This window comes from Lepidochelys kempii, chromosome 1, assembly GCF_965140285.1.
Source record: "Lepidochelys kempii isolate rLepKem1 chromosome 1, rLepKem1.hap1, whole genome shotgun sequence".
Lineage (NCBI taxonomy): Eukaryota > Metazoa > Chordata > Testudines > Cheloniidae > Lepidochelys > Lepidochelys kempii.
Window position 1 is genome coordinate 103103624 of NC_136380.1, and position 17384 is coordinate 103121007.

General features: G+C 47.7%; 1 protein-coding gene across 2 annotated transcripts in view; it reads left to right on the forward strand.

The window, feature by feature from the left end:
* Window positions 1-9551: 9551 nt before the first annotated feature.
* The window catches only part of TPP2 (tripeptidyl peptidase 2), a 75529-nt gene continuing 67696 nt past the window's right edge, over window positions 9552-17384 (forward strand). The window contains exon 1 of one of the 2 annotated variants that reach the window (XM_073348954.2): window positions 9552-9809. In XM_073348954.2, coding sequence (XP_073205055.1) covers window positions 9648-9809 — 162 coding nt within the window. In that variant the 5' untranslated portion in view covers window positions 9552-9647. The remainder of the gene's footprint in view (window positions 9810-17384) is intronic. The other variant, XM_073348965.2, reaches the window with a different exon arrangement.

Below are 17384 nucleotides of genomic sequence, written 5' to 3' on the forward strand. Positions count from 1 at the left end.
TGTTCTTGTGTTATGTGAAGGAGTAAATAACACTTCCTTATTCACTTTCTGCACACCATTCGGGATTTTATAGATCTCTATCATATCCCCCCTTAGTCATCTCTTTTCCAAGGTGAAAAATTCTAGTCTTTTTAATCTCTCCTCATGTGGAAGCTGTTCCAGACGCTTAATCATATTTGTTGCCCTCCTCTGTACCTTTTCGAATCCTAATATATATATTTTTGAGATGCATGCAGTTTTCAAGGTCTGGGCGTACCGTGGATTTACACCGTGGCATTATGCTATTTTCTCTTATTATCTATCCCTTTCTTAACAGTTCCTAACAAGCTGCTCGGGTTTTTGCTGCCACTGCACACTGTGCAGATGTTTTCAGAGGACTATCCACAATTACCCCAAGAGCTCTTCCTTGAGCGGTCACAGCGACTATAGACCCCCACGGTTATGTTTATGTAAGCAGTGTCAGGATGAGCTCCACCCTGACATCTGGTGGTGAGGTGTGGCAAGTTGTGGAAAAGAACTTCAGGGGCCGATCTCATTTGCATAGGCACACCCACCACGCCTAGAATGAGACCATAGCTGCCCAAATGGTCACTTTGGCTGCTGTGGGATCCCCAGTGTCTCTGTTATTGGGGCAGGAAGAATAAATTGTTATTACCCTGATTATGGGAACTGTGCTTGGAACTGTACGTGGCCTTTTGTTATGATGGAGGGATTCACCATCAACTAAGTAGCACTCACTAGGCAAGGGTCATGGGTTCCAAAACTGTGTGAATGGAGAGAGGTTGGGGACAAGTATTAATACTTGGTGGCATGGGCCCCTTGGTGAGGGCCTTACATGCTGATTGCACTTCCTCCTCTCTCCACTGTGGAATATCAGAGCTAATTTTGGTTTCATTAGAAGTCTGGTTATAGGCTGCTGAGCTCACTTTGGGCTGACAGTGCACCAGCACTGGGGCTCCCCTACTATAAGCTGAATTCACCTAAGAGCTGAAATCGCTGAGTGTTGTGTTAAGTAGTGGGGGAGCCTGAAGATATATTGTGGAGCAGTTTGCGGGACGGCTGGTGAAGCAGTTCGACGTGGAGCAGTGTGTGGATGGCAGGAGCTGCTTGTGGGCCGTGGAGCTGAGTGAAGGAGTTCGTGGGGCGGCTGGCGGAGTGGAGCGCAGCTGAGCGAAGGAGTTTGTGGGGCGGCTGGTGGCGCAGAGCGCAGCTGAGCGAAGGAGTTTTGTGGGGCGGCTGGCGGAGCGGAGCGCTGCTATGGAGCTATGGGGCGGTCAGCTTCAGATCACGTAAGGTGCCTCTTACCCCTGTCCCATTTCCACCCAGGTTGGGAGGTAAAGCTCCGCCGATAAACTTTCGAACTCTGGGGCTGCCCTGACCAGGGACAGAGACTTTTGGGGCATTGGACTTTTGGGACTTTGGGTGATTTGGGGTTGCTGGGCTCAAGAACCAAAGGGAAAAGGGCATGCCCCAATTTGCCTGGGGTGGGGTTGTTTTTGCTCATGGGTTGTGTTATGAATCCTGTTGGTGGTGTTTCCCCAACATAATGCCACATTGTTTCTCTCTGTTATTAAAAGACTTTTGCTACACTCAGACTATGTGCTTGCGAGAGGGGAAGTATTGCCTCTTGGAGGCGCCCAGCGGGGGTGGTATATATTTGTCCCAGGTCACTGGGTGGGGGCTCGAGCCGGTTTGCATTGTGTTATTGGAATGGATCCCCTAGATATTGAACCCGGCCCTTGTTGCTGCCAACTCTGACGGGCAGAAGGGTTACATTTTTGGGGGCTCGTCCGGGATCGCCTGGGTCAGTACCCCTCGCAAGCACCTGTTGAGTGATCCACTACATTGGGAAACAATTTATATATTTTTTTTTGTTTGTGCTTATATTTTGAGGAAATTACTGTTTGTATAATGGCTAATATGTCAGGTTTTTTGGGCCCTGGCTCAGCAGCTTCTAGCTCGGAGGCTGCAGCCTCGGCTGATGATTGGACAAAAGCTCTGGGGCAAATATTGGAAAAGGTTGTGCTGCCCCATGCTGAGTCAGACTCTTGTCGTAAGTTAAGATTATTTGCTGGGGAGGAGGAGTTTGAACCCTGGTTAGAGCATACCACTGAAATGCTGCAAGAGTGGGCCGTACCAGATGCAGAAAAGCGAAGATGCCTTATAGAGAGCCTTGGCAGCCCAGCATTAGATGTGATTCGCACCCTGAAGCTCATTGACCCTGGGGTCAGTGTGAAGGACTGCCTAGAGGCCCTTGAACACAACTTTGGGAGCGTAGAGGGCCCTGAAGACAGCTACTGTAAGTTCCTTAATTCCCGACAACAAAAGGGCGAGAAGGCTTCAGCCTACATACAGAGACTGGAGAGACTGCTTCAGAGAGCTGTCATGAGGGGAGCAGTGACTGCTGAGCAGATGGATCAGACCAGACTGGCTCAAATTGTAAGAGGAACTCAGTATCAGAACCCGATTCTACTTCATCTCCGGCTAAGAGAACGACGGGAACATCCCCCAAGTTACTCCCAGCTGATAAAAGAGGTCCGAGAGGAGGAAGAAAGGCAGGCTGCCAGTGAGTTTTGGGAAGCCCAAACATCGGAGCCAGCCAGCACAACACCACTGCAAATCGCCAGTGTACTGATGGTGAGCACCAGAGAGGAACTTGCCCAACAAATGCAGGTCCTGACGGAACGGATAGCTGAGCTGCAAAGTACCGTTGACCGAGTTAAGACTTCTAGGAATAAGAAGCCTCAAACTGTGGCGATTGAGAAGCCCGCACTTAGAGCCACCATCCCCCCCAGGCGAAGGGGGAAAGGTCAATTCTTCTGCTACCGATGTGGTCAGGATGGACACAGTGCTGCCAAGTGCCGTAATGAAGAAAACCCCTCCTTAGTGTATGGAAAGCTGAGGATCAATTGGGAGAGATCCGGTAGCTGCCAGAGGGTCTGGGGATGGGGACCCCCCAGGTCTGCAGGATTTGAAGATTCCCCCAGAAAAGACTGTCCAGCTGGGATCCCTGCAGGACTGATAGGGCCTCGAGCAGAGGTCATGGTGAGGATCGAAGGGGTGGAGTGTAAAGCAGTGCTTGACACTGGATCTCAAGTGACTATTATATTTCAGTCATTCTACCAACAGATGCTTAGGCACCTGCCTATACAGCCACTGACTGGCCTTGGCCTATGTGGCCTCAGCATGGATGAATACCCCTATCAAGGGTATGTCATAGTGCACCTGGAATTCCCAGAGGAGGTTGCTGGGGTAAGAGAAGAGGTAGACACAGCTGCCTTAATATGCCCTGACCCTAAAGGGACTTCTGATGTGTCTGTGCTGATAGGGACCAACTCCAGTCTCTTCAAGGTACTCGCGGATTACTGCAGAAGGCGGGCTGGGGACCAGTACCTGAATACCCTGATGATCCATACGCTTTGTGCTGAAGCCTATAGGAAAATTGAGAGCGCTAAAAGGGACACATCTGAGCTACCGCTTGGGGCACTGAAGTACGCGGGCACAACCCCCTTAGTAGTGCCTGCAAGGACGGAGCAAGAAGTGCTTGTCATGAGTACCTGTCTGAAAGGCAGTAAAGGGACGTTAGCAATGATAGAGCAGCCGATGGGAGGAGAGCTCCCTGAAGGAGTGCTGGTCCCCAGTGGAGTCATAACCCTACCTGCTGAAGCCCAGGAAAGGGTGACTATACTGATTGCTAATGAAACGAGTCGTGATATTTTTGTGAAGCAAGGACAAAAGATAGCAGACCTCTTTGAGCCTGAGTCGATTGTAAAACCCCAGTATGAAACTCCAGTTCCGGCAATAGACCCAGCAAAGTTTGACTTTGGAGATTCACCAGTGTCCGAGGACTGGAAAGATCGCCTGAGGAAGAAACTTTGTGAAAGATCCAAGGTGTTCTCACTGCATGAGTGGGATGTGGGATGTGCAAAAGGAGTAGAGCACAATATCAGACTACATGACTCTCGACCTTTCAGGGAGAGATCTAGGAAGATTGCTCTCTCTGAGATGGAAGATGTGCGACATCATCTTCAGGAGCTGGCTGCGAATGGCATCATTACAGAGTCCCGCAGCCCATACGCCTCACCCATTGTGGTAGTCCGCAAAAAGAATGGGAAAATCCGGATGTGTATTGACTACCGCACCCTAAACAGCCGTACGGTGGTCGACCAGTACACTATGCCTCGAGTGCAAGACGCCTTAGACTGTTTGCTGGGAAGCCAGTGGTTCTCTGTGTTGGATCTTCGAAATGGATACTACCAGATCCCTCTGGGAGAAGAAGATAAGGAGAAGACAGCCTTCATCTGCCCATTAGGGTTTTATCAGTTCGAACGCATGCCCCAAGGGATTTCTGGAGCACCTGCCACCTTTCAACGTCTCATGGAGAAAGTTGTGGGAGACATGAATTTACTGCAAGTGTTAGTTTATTTGGATGACCTGATTGTGTTTGGAAGAACCTTAGAGGAGCATGAAGAAAGACTTCTTAAAGTGCTTGATAGGTTGGAGGATTATGGTCTGAAGCTTTCAATTGACAAATGCCAGTTCTGCAGAACCTCAGTGAAGTATGTGGGTCACATTGTGTCCCAAGAAGGTGTGAGTACTGATCCTGATAAAATAGAAGCACTCACTACATGGCCACGTCCAAGTAACTACAGAGAACTCAAGACCTTCCTTGGATTTAGTGGCTACTACCGCAGATTTGTGAAAAACTATGCTACGATTGTAAAGCCTCTGAATGATCTTACCAGGGGACATCAGTCCAGCAAGAACAAATCTAAGTCCAAGAATAAGGGGAGGTCCCCAAAGCCTCCTGTGCAGAGACACAATGGCCCCTTTGCACCATTTGGGCCACGGTGGGATGAGAGATGTGAAAGGGCTTTTCGAGAAATCATTACTTGCCTAACTCATGCTCCAGTCCTAGTTTTTGCTGACCCAAGCAAACCATTTATCCTGCATACTGATGCCAGTTTGGAGGGTCTGGGAGCAGTCCTGTACCAGGAAGTGGAAGGCAAATGTAAACCTGTAGCCTTTGCCAGCCGAGGATTGTCTGATAGTGAAACTCGCTATCCCACCCACAAGCTGGAGTTTTTGGCCTTGAAATGGGCCATCACTGAGAAATTTCGAGACTACTTGTATGGTGCTCAGTTCCAGGTGTGGACAGACAACAATCCACTGACTTATGTGTTAACAAGTGCTAAGCTGGATGCTACAGGGCAGAGATGGGTGGCCGCCTTGGCTAGCTATGAGTTCAGCATTCAGTACCGATCAGGGAGAAGCAATGTAGATGCAGATGCATTGTCCAGGCGTCCGCAGGCTCCAGAAGTTGCTGTGATACCCACAGATGGAGTGAGAGCTATTTGCAGTGTGAGTCGCCGAGAGCCAGAGGCCCGTGAAGACTTTCAGGGATGTGTTGCAGAAGCTTTGGGCCTGCCCCCTGAATGCATGCCTTCTGCTTCGGTGAACTATATTGCATTAGACCAATCTCCTTTGCCCATGCTCAATGCGGCTGACTGGCAAGAAGCCCAGCGGCAAGATATTGACATTCGTGATACACTACTTGCCAAAAGGGAGGGGCGAAGCCCAGCTGCGGTTGTCCCACCTAACCCGGAGGGTAAACTACTATTGAGAGAATGGACCAAACTAAAACTGATTCAGGGAGTGCTACACCGAATGACCACTGACCCTTTACAAAAACAACGAGCACAACTAGTACTGCCAAAAAAGTACAGAGCCCTGGCCATGAGGGCCCTGCATGATGACTTTGGGCATTTAGGGATGGAGAGGACCCTGGAACTTATTCGTAGTAGGTTCTATTGGCCCCGAATGGCTGAAGATGTTCGCAGGAAATGTGAGACTTGCGCTCGATGTGTTCAAAGGAAAACTCTGCCCACGAGGGCTGCATATCTCAAGAACATCACCAGCAACAAACCTTTGGAGTTGGTATGCATTGATTTCTTGTCTGTAGAGGTAGACAAGAGGAATGTTGGAAACATTCTAGTAGTGACTGACCATTTTACACGGTATGCACAAGCATATCCCACACGTGATCAGAGGGCCACCACCGTTGCTCGAGTATTGTGGGACAAATATTTCTCAGTCTATGGATTCCCGGCTCGGATACACTCTGATCAGGGGCGGGATTTTGAGAGTCACCTTCTGAAGGAGGTGCTGAAGATAGCAGGAATTAAAAAGTCTAGGACAACGCCTTATCACCCCCAAGGTGATCCTCAGCCAGAAAGGTTCAATCGAACCCTATTAGATATGTTGGGAACTTTGCGACCAGAGCAGAAGGCAACCTGGAGCCAGCATGTCGCATTTCTGGTGCATGCCTACAATGCCACAAAGAACGATGCTACGGGAGTCACCCCATATCTCTTGATGTTTGGGCGAGAACCAAGATTACCCATAGACTTGTGCTTTGGTGTATCAGAGGATGGAGATAGCTATGAAACTCATCAGCAATATGTATCCCGACTAAGAGAAAAGCTGTGGGATGCTTATCGCTTAGCTACCGCTGCGGCTCGGAAGAACGCAGACCGCAACAAACATCGATATGATGCTAGAGTGCGTTCGCAGGAGCTCCAGCCGGGGGACAGAGTCCTGCTGCGAAATTTGGGTATTGCTGGCAAACACAAGATAGCTGACAGATGGAAGGCAATACCTTACCTGGTGATGGAAAAGCTGGGAGATCTGCCGGTCTACAAGATCAAACCTGAAGACGGTCCAGGGCAAATAAAGACGGTGCATAGAAACCTTTTGCTCCCTGTGGGGGAATTGGTAAGCACCCCTTGTGAGATGGGCCACGGCAGGGCCGCCGGGCAGAACAGAGGTGCTAGACCAAAGCCGCCATCCAACACAGACAGTGGGCCCCCTGCAGCTAACTTACCCCTATTCTGCACATCTGAGAGTGAGTCTGAGGAGGAAGACACAACCCTGGTGTATCCTGGGATGGAGACAAGATTTCAGTCTCGATCAGCTGAACCAAACGAGAGTTTTCCCTCTTCCGCCCTAAACCCAATGGCGGAACTATTTAGGCCCCTTTCTGACACCCCGGTGCTGCTGATGAGACCCCCCTGTGATGACACACACAGGTTATTGGACAATGGGGACAGACAGGTAGAGGATGTCCTGGGCACCTTGGACCCTCCAGCGTTAGAACTAGGAGTGCAGGGGCCTACGCCAGTAGCCGAGGGACCCTCCAGGGAAGCCTCTCCATCCGTCACTCAAGAGGATGTTCCCCTTACTTCGGCAACAGAGATTCTCAATAGACGAGACAGGGTGATAAGACCAGTGAAACGGTTAACTTATGATGCACCTGGGGTGACTAGTGAGGAGCCAATACATTTAGCACACAGGCTTGTGGAAGCTAAAGTGGGCTTCCTGAGGCCCTTTGGAGGAAACCAATGAGTTGGTATAAAGGGAGTGTGATTTGTCGGGACGACAAAGTCTCGGCTGGGGGGAGGATGTAAGCAGTGTCAGGATGAGCTCCACCCTGACATCTGGTGGTGAGGTGTGGCAAGTTGTGGAAAAGAACTTCAGGGGCCGATCTCATTTGCATAGGCACACCCACCACGCCTAGAATGAGACCATAGCTGCCCAAATGGTCACTTTGGCTGCTGTGGGATCCCCAGTGTCTCTGTTATTGGGGCAGGAAGAATAAATTGTTATTACCCTGATTATGGGAACTGTGCTTGGAACTGTACGTGGCCTTTTGTTATGATGGAGGGATTCACCATCAACTAAGTAGCACTCACTAGGCAAGGGTCATGGGTTCCAAAACTGTGTGAATGGAGAGAGGTTGGGGACAAGTATTAATACTTGGTGGCATGGGCCCCTTGGTGAGGGCCTTACATGCTGATTGCACTTCCTCCTCTCTCCACTGTGGAATATCAGAGCTAATTTTGGTTTCATTAGAAGTCTGGTTATAGGCTGCTGAGCTCACTTTGGGCTGACAGTGCACCAGCACTGGGGCTCCCCTACTATAAGCTGAATTCACCTAAGAGCTGAAATCGCTGAGTGTTGTGTTAAGTAGTGGGGGAGCCTGAAGATATATTGTGGAGCAGTTTGCGGGACGGCTGGTGAAGCAGTTCGACGTGGAGCAGTGTGTGGATGGCAGGAGCTGCTTGTGGGCCGTGGAGCTGAGTGAAGGAGTTCGTGGGGCGGCTGGCGGAGTGGAGCGCAGCTGAGCGAAGGAGTTTGTGGGGCGGCTGGTGGCGCAGAGCGCAGCTGAGCGAAGGAGTTTTGTGGGGCGGCTGGCGGAGCGGAGCGCTGCTATGGAGCTATGGGGCGGTCAGCTTCAGATCACGTAAGGTGCCTCTTACCCCTGTCCCATTTCCACCCAGGTTGGGAGGTAAAGCTCCGCCGATAAACTTTCGAACTCTGGGGCTGCCCTGACCAGGGACAGAGACTTTTGGGGCATTGGACTTTTGGGACTTTGGGTGATTTGGGGTTGCTGGGCTCAAGAACCAAAGGGAAAAGGGCATGCCCCAATTTGCCTGGGGTGGGGTTGTTTTTGCTCATGGGTTGTGTTATGAATCCTGTTGGTGGTGTTTCCCCAACATAATGCCACATTGTTTCTCTCTGTTATTAAAAGACTTTTGCTACACTCAGACTATGTGCTTGCGAGAGGGGAAGTATTGCCTCTTGGAGGCGCCCAGCGGGGGTGGTATATATTTGTCCCAGGTCACTGGGTGGGGGCTCGAGCCGGTTTGCATTGTGTTATTGGAATGGATCCCCTAGATATTGAACCCGGCCCTTGTTGCTGCCAACTCTGACGGGCAGAAGGGTTACATTTATATTCTTGGGACTGTGTTTTCCAGCGTGGCTTACTTTTGCATTTATCAACACTGAATTTCATCCGCCACTTTGTTGCTTTGGACTTAACTACCTGCGTGCAGGGGTTGTGTGCTGTGCATGGAGGGCGGCACCGAGGCCCGCGGCCGCTGGGCACACGGCAAGGGGCCCGGCACCAGCTGTGTTCTGCACGCACCCTTTCGGGAGGCGTGCCGGGCGCTGGCTCCAGCGGCCGCTCTTCTGTCAGGACTGTGCCGGCTGCAGCGGGCGCGTCCTTGCCCAGCCCAGCCCAGCCCCTGCGCTTCTCGGGCCCTCCCCTCCCCTCCCCTCCCCTCCCCAGCTCTGCGACTGCAACGGGCTCGCCGTGGCCGCCCCGGCCTGAGCAGGGGCCCGCCTGTAAGGCTGGCAGCGCAGCCTGAGGGGCCCGGAACCAGGCCCGTGGAGTCTTCTCCCTGGAGGGCCGTTAAAGGGGCCGCACATCAGGAAAGGCTGGGATAATGACCAGCGGGGCGGGAGAGAGAAAGAAATAGGTGCCTGTTTCTTTAAGCCTGGCCGATTCGGCTTACGGAACCAACCGGAACTCGAGTTCCGGCGCGTCAAGCCGCGTGTCCTGTTGCCTTATTGGCTAGTTAGACGCATTCACCCCCCCCCAACACACACACCCCAGCTCCGGCGCGCGCGTAATTGCGTCTCGCCGTCCTATTGGCTGGTATAGCCCATGCGCCGTGGCGCTCTAGAAGGCGCGGGCATGCGGGCCGGCGATTGGCTGGGTGGACGCGTGCGCCTTCCCGCCCCTCAGCCGCTGTCCGCCAGTCGCTTGGTGGGTCCCAGGCGGCGCTCTGTCCCCTGCTGCCGTCATGGCGGCCGCCGCGGACGAGCCGTTCCCCTTCCACGGGCTCTTGCCCAAGAAAGAGACGGGCGCCGCCTCCTTCCTCGGCCGCTACCCGGAGTACGACGGGCGCGGGGTGCTGCTGGCCGTGCTGGACACCGGCGTGGATCCCGGCGCGCCCGGCATGCAGGTACCCGGCGGGGCCGCGGCGCTGGGTCACCGCCCGCGCGGGGAGCTCCTGGGCCTTGTCCCGGTCGCCTCTCCGCGGGGGAGGGAGGGTCGGGCTGAGCGGTTCCCGGGCGGGGCGTTGTAAAGGAGCGGGGCGGAGGAGCCCGGGGCGGGCCGGGGACGGCGCCGGGCGGAGGAGGTTGGGGCAGCGAGGCGGCGCAGGGACTTGCTGGACTCCGGGCTTGGCGGCTCGTGTAGGCTGGAGGGGTCGGGGTGAGAAGCAGCTGCAGGCTACCGGCGCCTCACTGGCCCCAGAGCTGGGGGAAGGGATGTTCTTGAACTTGCGCGGCAAACGTGGATAACATGGAAAGAGACGTGACCCGAAATAAGGAGATGAAGAGCTCTGAAGGGCCTTGAAGGTGAGAACGAGGAGCCTGAATTTTGCCTCCCCTATCCCACCTCCATAGTGGTGGAATTCAGAGGGATTAAATGGCGAGAATGATGGTCAAGGAAGATGCCCTTAGCCTCAGTTCATTCAAAACATGAGCCTCTCTGTGGCTTTAGGTAGGAGGAGGTTGGAGTAGCCCAGGCAAATCTCATAACATGGAGATTGGTGCTTTTGGTGATGACAAAGGGTTTAGGAGAAAGGATGAGATCGTTTTGCCCATGTGTTAATTTGATGGTGTGCTGTCAAGAAGATGCCATGGAGACAGGCTGAGATGTAGGATTGGACTGAGAGCTGGGTCAGGATTGGAAAGAAAGATTTGAGTTATCCACGTAAACATGGTAGCTGAAGCCATGTGAACAGATATGATCACTGAAGAGGTATAAAGTAGGAAGAGGAGGGGGCTAAAGATGCAAGACTTTGGAAACTCCATGGAAAGGTGGGCAGAGAAGAGGACCCCACAACAAGACACTGAAAGAATGACCAGAGCGGGTGGAGCGCTAGAAAGCCCAGTGATGACAAGATAAGTGTTAAAAGCAGTGAGAAGTCAAGGTTGAGCAGAGAGTCCGAGATTTGGCATCAAGTCATTAAAGACGCCTGTGAGGGATGGTGGGCAGCATCATGCCAGCTAGCTCAAATCTGCACAGCTGTCTGAATAAAGATGAGCCCTCTGATACCCACATTCTCCTCTTTCCTTCCACTCCTATCCACCCAAAATGAGACCACTAATTTTTTCACTACTTGATCTGACAATATTCTCCTCTCTTCCACCTTTAATTCTCCATTGGCTCCCCTTCTTCACTGCACTGAGTGCAAACTTCTTGTCTTTTCCTTGAGGGTGCTATATAGCACTGCCTACCACCCTGACCTTGTCTCATCATGATGCCTTCCACTCCTGCTGCTGATGCTAGTTTTGCTGCCCTGTTAGTCTGATACTCCCATGACAATGTTGGGGTTCCCCCCCCCCATTCCACCCCTATGTATGGAATATATTACCTGTTCCACTGATATCCACCAAGTCACTATCCTCATTCAAATTCCTCATTAGTACACACTTCTGTCATGATTTTTCATGTGCTCAATAATAAAAAACAAAACATTTAATTGAGTGAGACCTCAAGATGTACAGATGCTTAAATTGGGTAACTCCATAAACTTGTTCCCCACCCCATTCTCTACGTATTGTTTGTTACCTTTACTTGTCTTGTTATGTTTCAAGTTCAACAAAAAAAAGACAGTCTCTGCTCCAAAGAGCTTATAATTTGTTTTGTAAAGTGACCTGAACACTTTCAGGTGCTGTAAAATAACCCAGGGTTTAATTGTCACAACATAAATATACTGGTTTTTCCAAAGTAATTATGTTTGGTAAGAGCAATCAGTTTGTATTGACTTACTGTAACAAAATGCCTGATGGATTGACAAGAACCTAGCCAGTCCAGGTTGTGTGTTTTTTTTTTTAAATCTATAACTACCTACATAACACCACCACCCCCATTCATAGACTCATTTAAACCAGTTATATTGGTCGAGTTAAAAATAATAGATTTAAAACAGTTTTATCAAGCCTCAACTTAACTTGAAGATTTGAGCTGTTGCAATTTTAGATTAAAATATAAAATGAACAACACTATAAATGTTTTTATAAACTCTTCAATGCCACTGCTGATTGATAAAATTCAAATAAAATAACCTAACTGCTGTAGGCAAAGAACAAAATATTAAATAATAAAATTGTATTTTTGTTTTCTCTTACAAATCCAAAATGGCGTAGAAATCTTTGTCATCATGCAGCAAAATTATTTCTCTTATGCTGAAAAGTTATTTATAACTTCATTAAAATAACATAGACCAAATTTGGGAAACTTTGTTTTACATACATGAATTCCCAAACATTATCACCTCAATATAAATTTTATAATGCAGTATTTAAAATATAATTGCAATCCATTTTAAAAAAAGCCAGTTACCACTGAGTCTTATAATTCAGACTCACTGAAATTGCTTTCAGAATTAAAATCCTTCATTTAAAAGCTAGTTCTGAAGCCCCAGCTGTTGCCTTGTAGTTTCTAACTTTTCTTTTTCCTAGTGCATTCAAAGAAAATGCTCAGTTGATTCCAGCAGAAGAATGCATAGGTAGTTAATACTTGAGACATTATTTGAGCATGAAAGTAGCATGAATCCCCTAGCTGGGTCATGGGCAGTGGGGCTTGAACTCAGGGCCTCTGGATTTGAAACTCTGAGCCTTTGCTGCCTGAGCTGAAAGACCCAGATCTATTAGTGTAAAAATTCTACTTTCTCATAAATACTGTCATTTCTCAACTAGAGGTCAAAGAGTCACACTGTAAGTGTGGGTTACACATTCCTCCTGGCAGGTGAAGCTTTCCCCAAGTGCCACAAGACCATTGCTACTCAAATTCTTGTACTGGCTATCTGTTGCAGCATAACTCCCTGTTCTGGAGGGAATAAGCATGGCTTATATTGTAGGAGGAGGATTTTATAATTGTACTATAAGAATAGAGGTACTAATGTATGTCTTGATTTCATTTTAAGAATGACCCTCTGGGACATTGGTAGGAATGCATCTGACAGACTGCTAGGGTCTGTACTGACGTTAAGGCAGGGACAGACCAGAACAAACCTTATGACTGATTATGGGCACCCTTTTGTTTTAGGATAAGTTATAATGTCTACTATAGTTTCCTGTATGTATTACAAATTAGGCATTCTAATTAAATATACATCTCTTTGTTTTAAGGTTTAGTGAGTAAAAGACAGGATCTTGTATTGTGTCTATGTTAATTAGGTTTCAGAGTAGCAGCCGTGTTAGTCTGTATTCGCAAAAAGAAAAGGAGTACTTGTGGCACCTTAGAGACTAACCAATTTATTTGAGCTCAAGCTTTCGTGAACTACAGCTCACTTCATCGGATGAAGTGAGCTGTAGCTCACAAAAGCTTATGCTTTTCTTTTTATGTTAATTAGGTTAAAGGAATGTTAAAGGCCTGAGCCACAATGTAAACTGTTTTGACCACAAGATTTAGTGAAGTTTAATTTACAATGTATTCTGCTGAATATAAAATACTGCTGTCTTCTCTGTGAGAGATTGTTTGTGTGAATGAGGAATGCATGCATCAGGAAAAGATAAGGTGTGAAAGCCATCACAAATGTCCAGATGGTCAAGAAAAAGTGAGGAACTTGGAAACACCAGGAGACAATCAGAAAACATCCATTGTATCCGATGCTAAACATGTTAGCAGCATTGAGGACCTCAGAGGTGAGGCAGGCACACCCGAAGGCGAGACAACAAATAGGAGATAACGATGGGAAGCCGGACAATTACCATCAAATGATAACAGCAGAAAACTCCAAGATTAACACCACTTAAGGACTAATGATTCAAAAGGGAATTTACAACTATAAAGATGGGGTGTTTTGCCATGGAACTCTGGGTTCAGTCCTGCAAAACCTCACATTGGATCGCGACGGACAGAACCCAGCTCCTCACTCGTGTTCAGTCTAACTGGCTGTTAGATTGACTCAAGCTACAACAGACTGGTAACTATAAAAACATTAACTGGCAGGACTGTGCGCATGATGTGTATGACTGAAAAGCATATGCTAACTGTTGTATTTTCAATAAATACGGCGTGTTTGCATTCACTCCTATAAAAGATCCGGTGTGCTTTGTTTTGCATAACAATATTCTTATCCTTGTTTTTTTCCAGAACGTTCTTTAACGATTTCATCAGTGAATAATCTTTACGTTTTTAGTATTCATTGGAAAACTTGACTTGGTTTCCAGTTGATTTGCTATAGGTGGAAATCTGTTTCCAGCATAAAACTCTTCTACCTATTCAAGAGTAACTGTTGGTTCTTCTGTTGTAGGTGGGAACTTGTACCTATAGGGATCATTCACAAATGCTAGAAAATGGTGCTGCTAAAGCCTACTCATAACTCTTTTGGAACACATTTTTGCTATTACGTAATTGCAGTTCAGTAAACATTTTTATAATCTTCCACACTTCAGCAATTGAACATGAATTCCTATGTACAGAGTCAATGTCATTGCTATTAGCTTCAGTATTTGGAGCAATTCCTCATTACACCTCTTCAAAACAGTCCTGCTTATCTGTCAGACAAGAGTCAATATCCTGCCTATTCTCTTCATGGATTTTCATTAACCAGAGTCACTCTGAAATATGCATTTCTATGCAAGCGGCATAAATATTGAATCTTACTCTTTTGAGGCATGATAAATGCATGGCCAACTTCATGTTTGTTTGGCAGCTACAAAGGGATTGTGAATTAATTTAAGTACCCAGACTCAGATACTTCAGCTGGATTCATAGTGGGGAACCCTGTGCCCATTCGGAGTGCTATTGAAGTGAAAGGGTATCCATCACGAGCTTCACATTGCAGGATTGTGGGCATAGATATTATATTCTTGCCTTTAAACTTTTAGGGAACAACTTTCCTTATGTTTTCCTTAACAGCAGGCAATGCAAGAACTCTCCTTATTGAGGAGGGCTGAATGTGGTGACCTTCTAAACCCAATAATACTGTTTCTTCATTTAGCTTGAGATGAATTCTAAGTAAGTTAAGATACGCTCTTCCCAACCAGTCAGTCTTCCCACCCACCTGAAAAAAATACACTCCTTCCATAGTATTTGTATAACAATACAGGTGTTAGTGCTTTATGAAAGAGTCTTTGTTCAAAATAACTTGGTTTAAGATAACAGAAGACAGAATGGTGGTACTCCCAATTTCTTCTGGAACCAGTGGAAAAAACCAAGCTTGGTATTGAACTGTGTGCTGTCACTAAGCAACCAGTATAACCCACTTCCTCACTGCTTTGTTTCTGCTCCCTCTTTCTCCTTCCTGTCCTTTCTCTGTATATGTTCTCAAGGATCATGCCTATGCTACTGTAGGACTTGGCAGGAGCAGTAGTATGAAAATAACATATCCTAGTCTGTTTCACTCTTCTGTATGATTTGGGGGAGCTGTGAGTTTGTCATTTTTTTGTAAGTGGTGTGGAGGGGGTTGTTAATGAGGGACAGACTGATATTTCCTCCTTAGAAAATGCAAGTGGTGGTGTTTGAGTAATTGGGAAATAAGTATATGTGATTCTGCACTGAATTTGGGACTCTGAGCATTACTAGTGTAACTAATTTTTTTTTTTTAAGGCTTTTGCACCATAAGTCCTTTTCCAGAAATCGGGTAATTGTTTTGTATAAGGCTGACAAAATAAACACATGTTGCTGTCATTTCAGCATAAATCCATAGTTAGTCAATGTCAATAACCTGTATTAATGCAGAGTTAAGGTTATATGGTGATATGCTGGCCCCTTGCAGAACTGAACTGAGCAAATCTCAAACTTCTAAAAACCAGGAAATGCAGAGTTTAGCTTGCCTATGCAATCTTAACTCTGTCCTCTTTCAGCAGTGCCCCAGTATGCTATGTTAACATGCCTTTACACTGCCAATCCCACAGCTGCTGAAATGTACAAGCTTTTTTTTCCTTTTTGTCCTTTAATAGAGTTAGATGGGATTTTGTGGGTGGATGGGTTGTAAAAGGAGGTGAAGAGCTTGTACATTTCAGCAACTGTTGGATTCCTGGGTCGAGTGCACTGGCAGAGCTGTTGAAGTGCCATACTTCCATCCACCCTTCCCATAACCCTCCCCTCACTGCAATCCCAAACCCCTCTTCCCCTGTCACCGCTCCTCTCCCAGGAAGTGTTTACATGTCTAATTCCACCCTCGACCCCAATACTTTGATTGCATTCTCCCAAAAATGAAATTGTTACCCATGACTCTCAAATTGCAGCAACTTCCATTCACTCCGTTCAGAAGTCCGTTTGCCATAGGTGGCACTTGTGATTAACTTATCCTTAGTTATGTTGATGGAATGGAGAGGTCTGTAATTGATCCAGTCATTAGTACTGCTCAGCTTAACAATACTAGGCAGCAGAAGAAAACTGTCTTTGGTGGGGATGGCGGGAAATATAGTTCTGGAACCTCTCAGTCAAATGACCCATTTGGACCACTAATGTCACCTTGTGCCCAATGAGACTCACCAAATTTCAAAACTATCCGAGTAACCATTTAGGTTTTTAGAGCACTTATAAGATTTGAGCTTTAAAGCATATAAAATGGCAGGAATAGAAACTCTGTAGCCATTTTTTCTATATTGGCATACCCACACTATAAAACAGTACATTTTCCTACATACTGTTCTCCATTTGGGCCCCACTAAGATTTAGTGGGTGCCATGCACTACTTTGAATAAAACTTGACAGATGCTGAGACTATTTTAACCACATCTTCAACCCCACCTAGAAATGTTTTTGTTTTTTTTAATTGCTGTTTTTTGGGGGCTTATATCTCTGGAACCCCTGGTTCAAATTACTCAAAATTTGGGTCACTGGAGCTATCCTGCACCTTCCTAGGGCAGACTAAATTTCAAAGAAATCTGATGAAGGCCTAGTGTACACTACAGAGTTAGGTTGATGCAAGGCAGCTTATGTCGACCTAACTCTATAAGCATCTACATTAAAATGTCACTCCTGTCGGTGTAACTTGCCTGCTATGCCAACTTAACTCCCCCTCCGCAAGAGGCAGAGTTAGGTCGACGCAGTGTCAGTGTAGACACTGCATTACTTACGTTGTCTTTCATAGGCTCTAAGAGGTGTCTTGCAATGCCTCACCTTGACTGCTCTGGTCACCGTTTTGAGCTCTGCTGCCCAGTGACCAGGTACACAGGTATACTCCCCTCTCCTCTAAATCCTGTGAATTTTTCAATTCCATTTCCTGTGTGCTTGGCATGGAGAGCTCACCTATTGACTGCCCAGCTGATTGTGCCAGCTACATGCTGAAGACGAGCTCCTTCCTGGAGTATGGAAGAGGTCATGGATCTCCGAGGTCTGTGAAGAGAAGAGGGTGTGCGGGGACAGCTCCAATTGAGCTGTATAAATGTTGATATCTACAAGCAGATCGCTTGGGGCATGGAAGAGAAGATCCCTGAGAGAGTGCTGCGTGAAAGCCAAGGACCTGCAGCAGGCGTATCAGAAGGCAAGGGGGGCTAACAGTTGCTCTAGTTCAGAGCTGCAGCTGTTTTTACAAAGAGCTGCATGCCCTCCTCGCCAGAGACCCCACCAC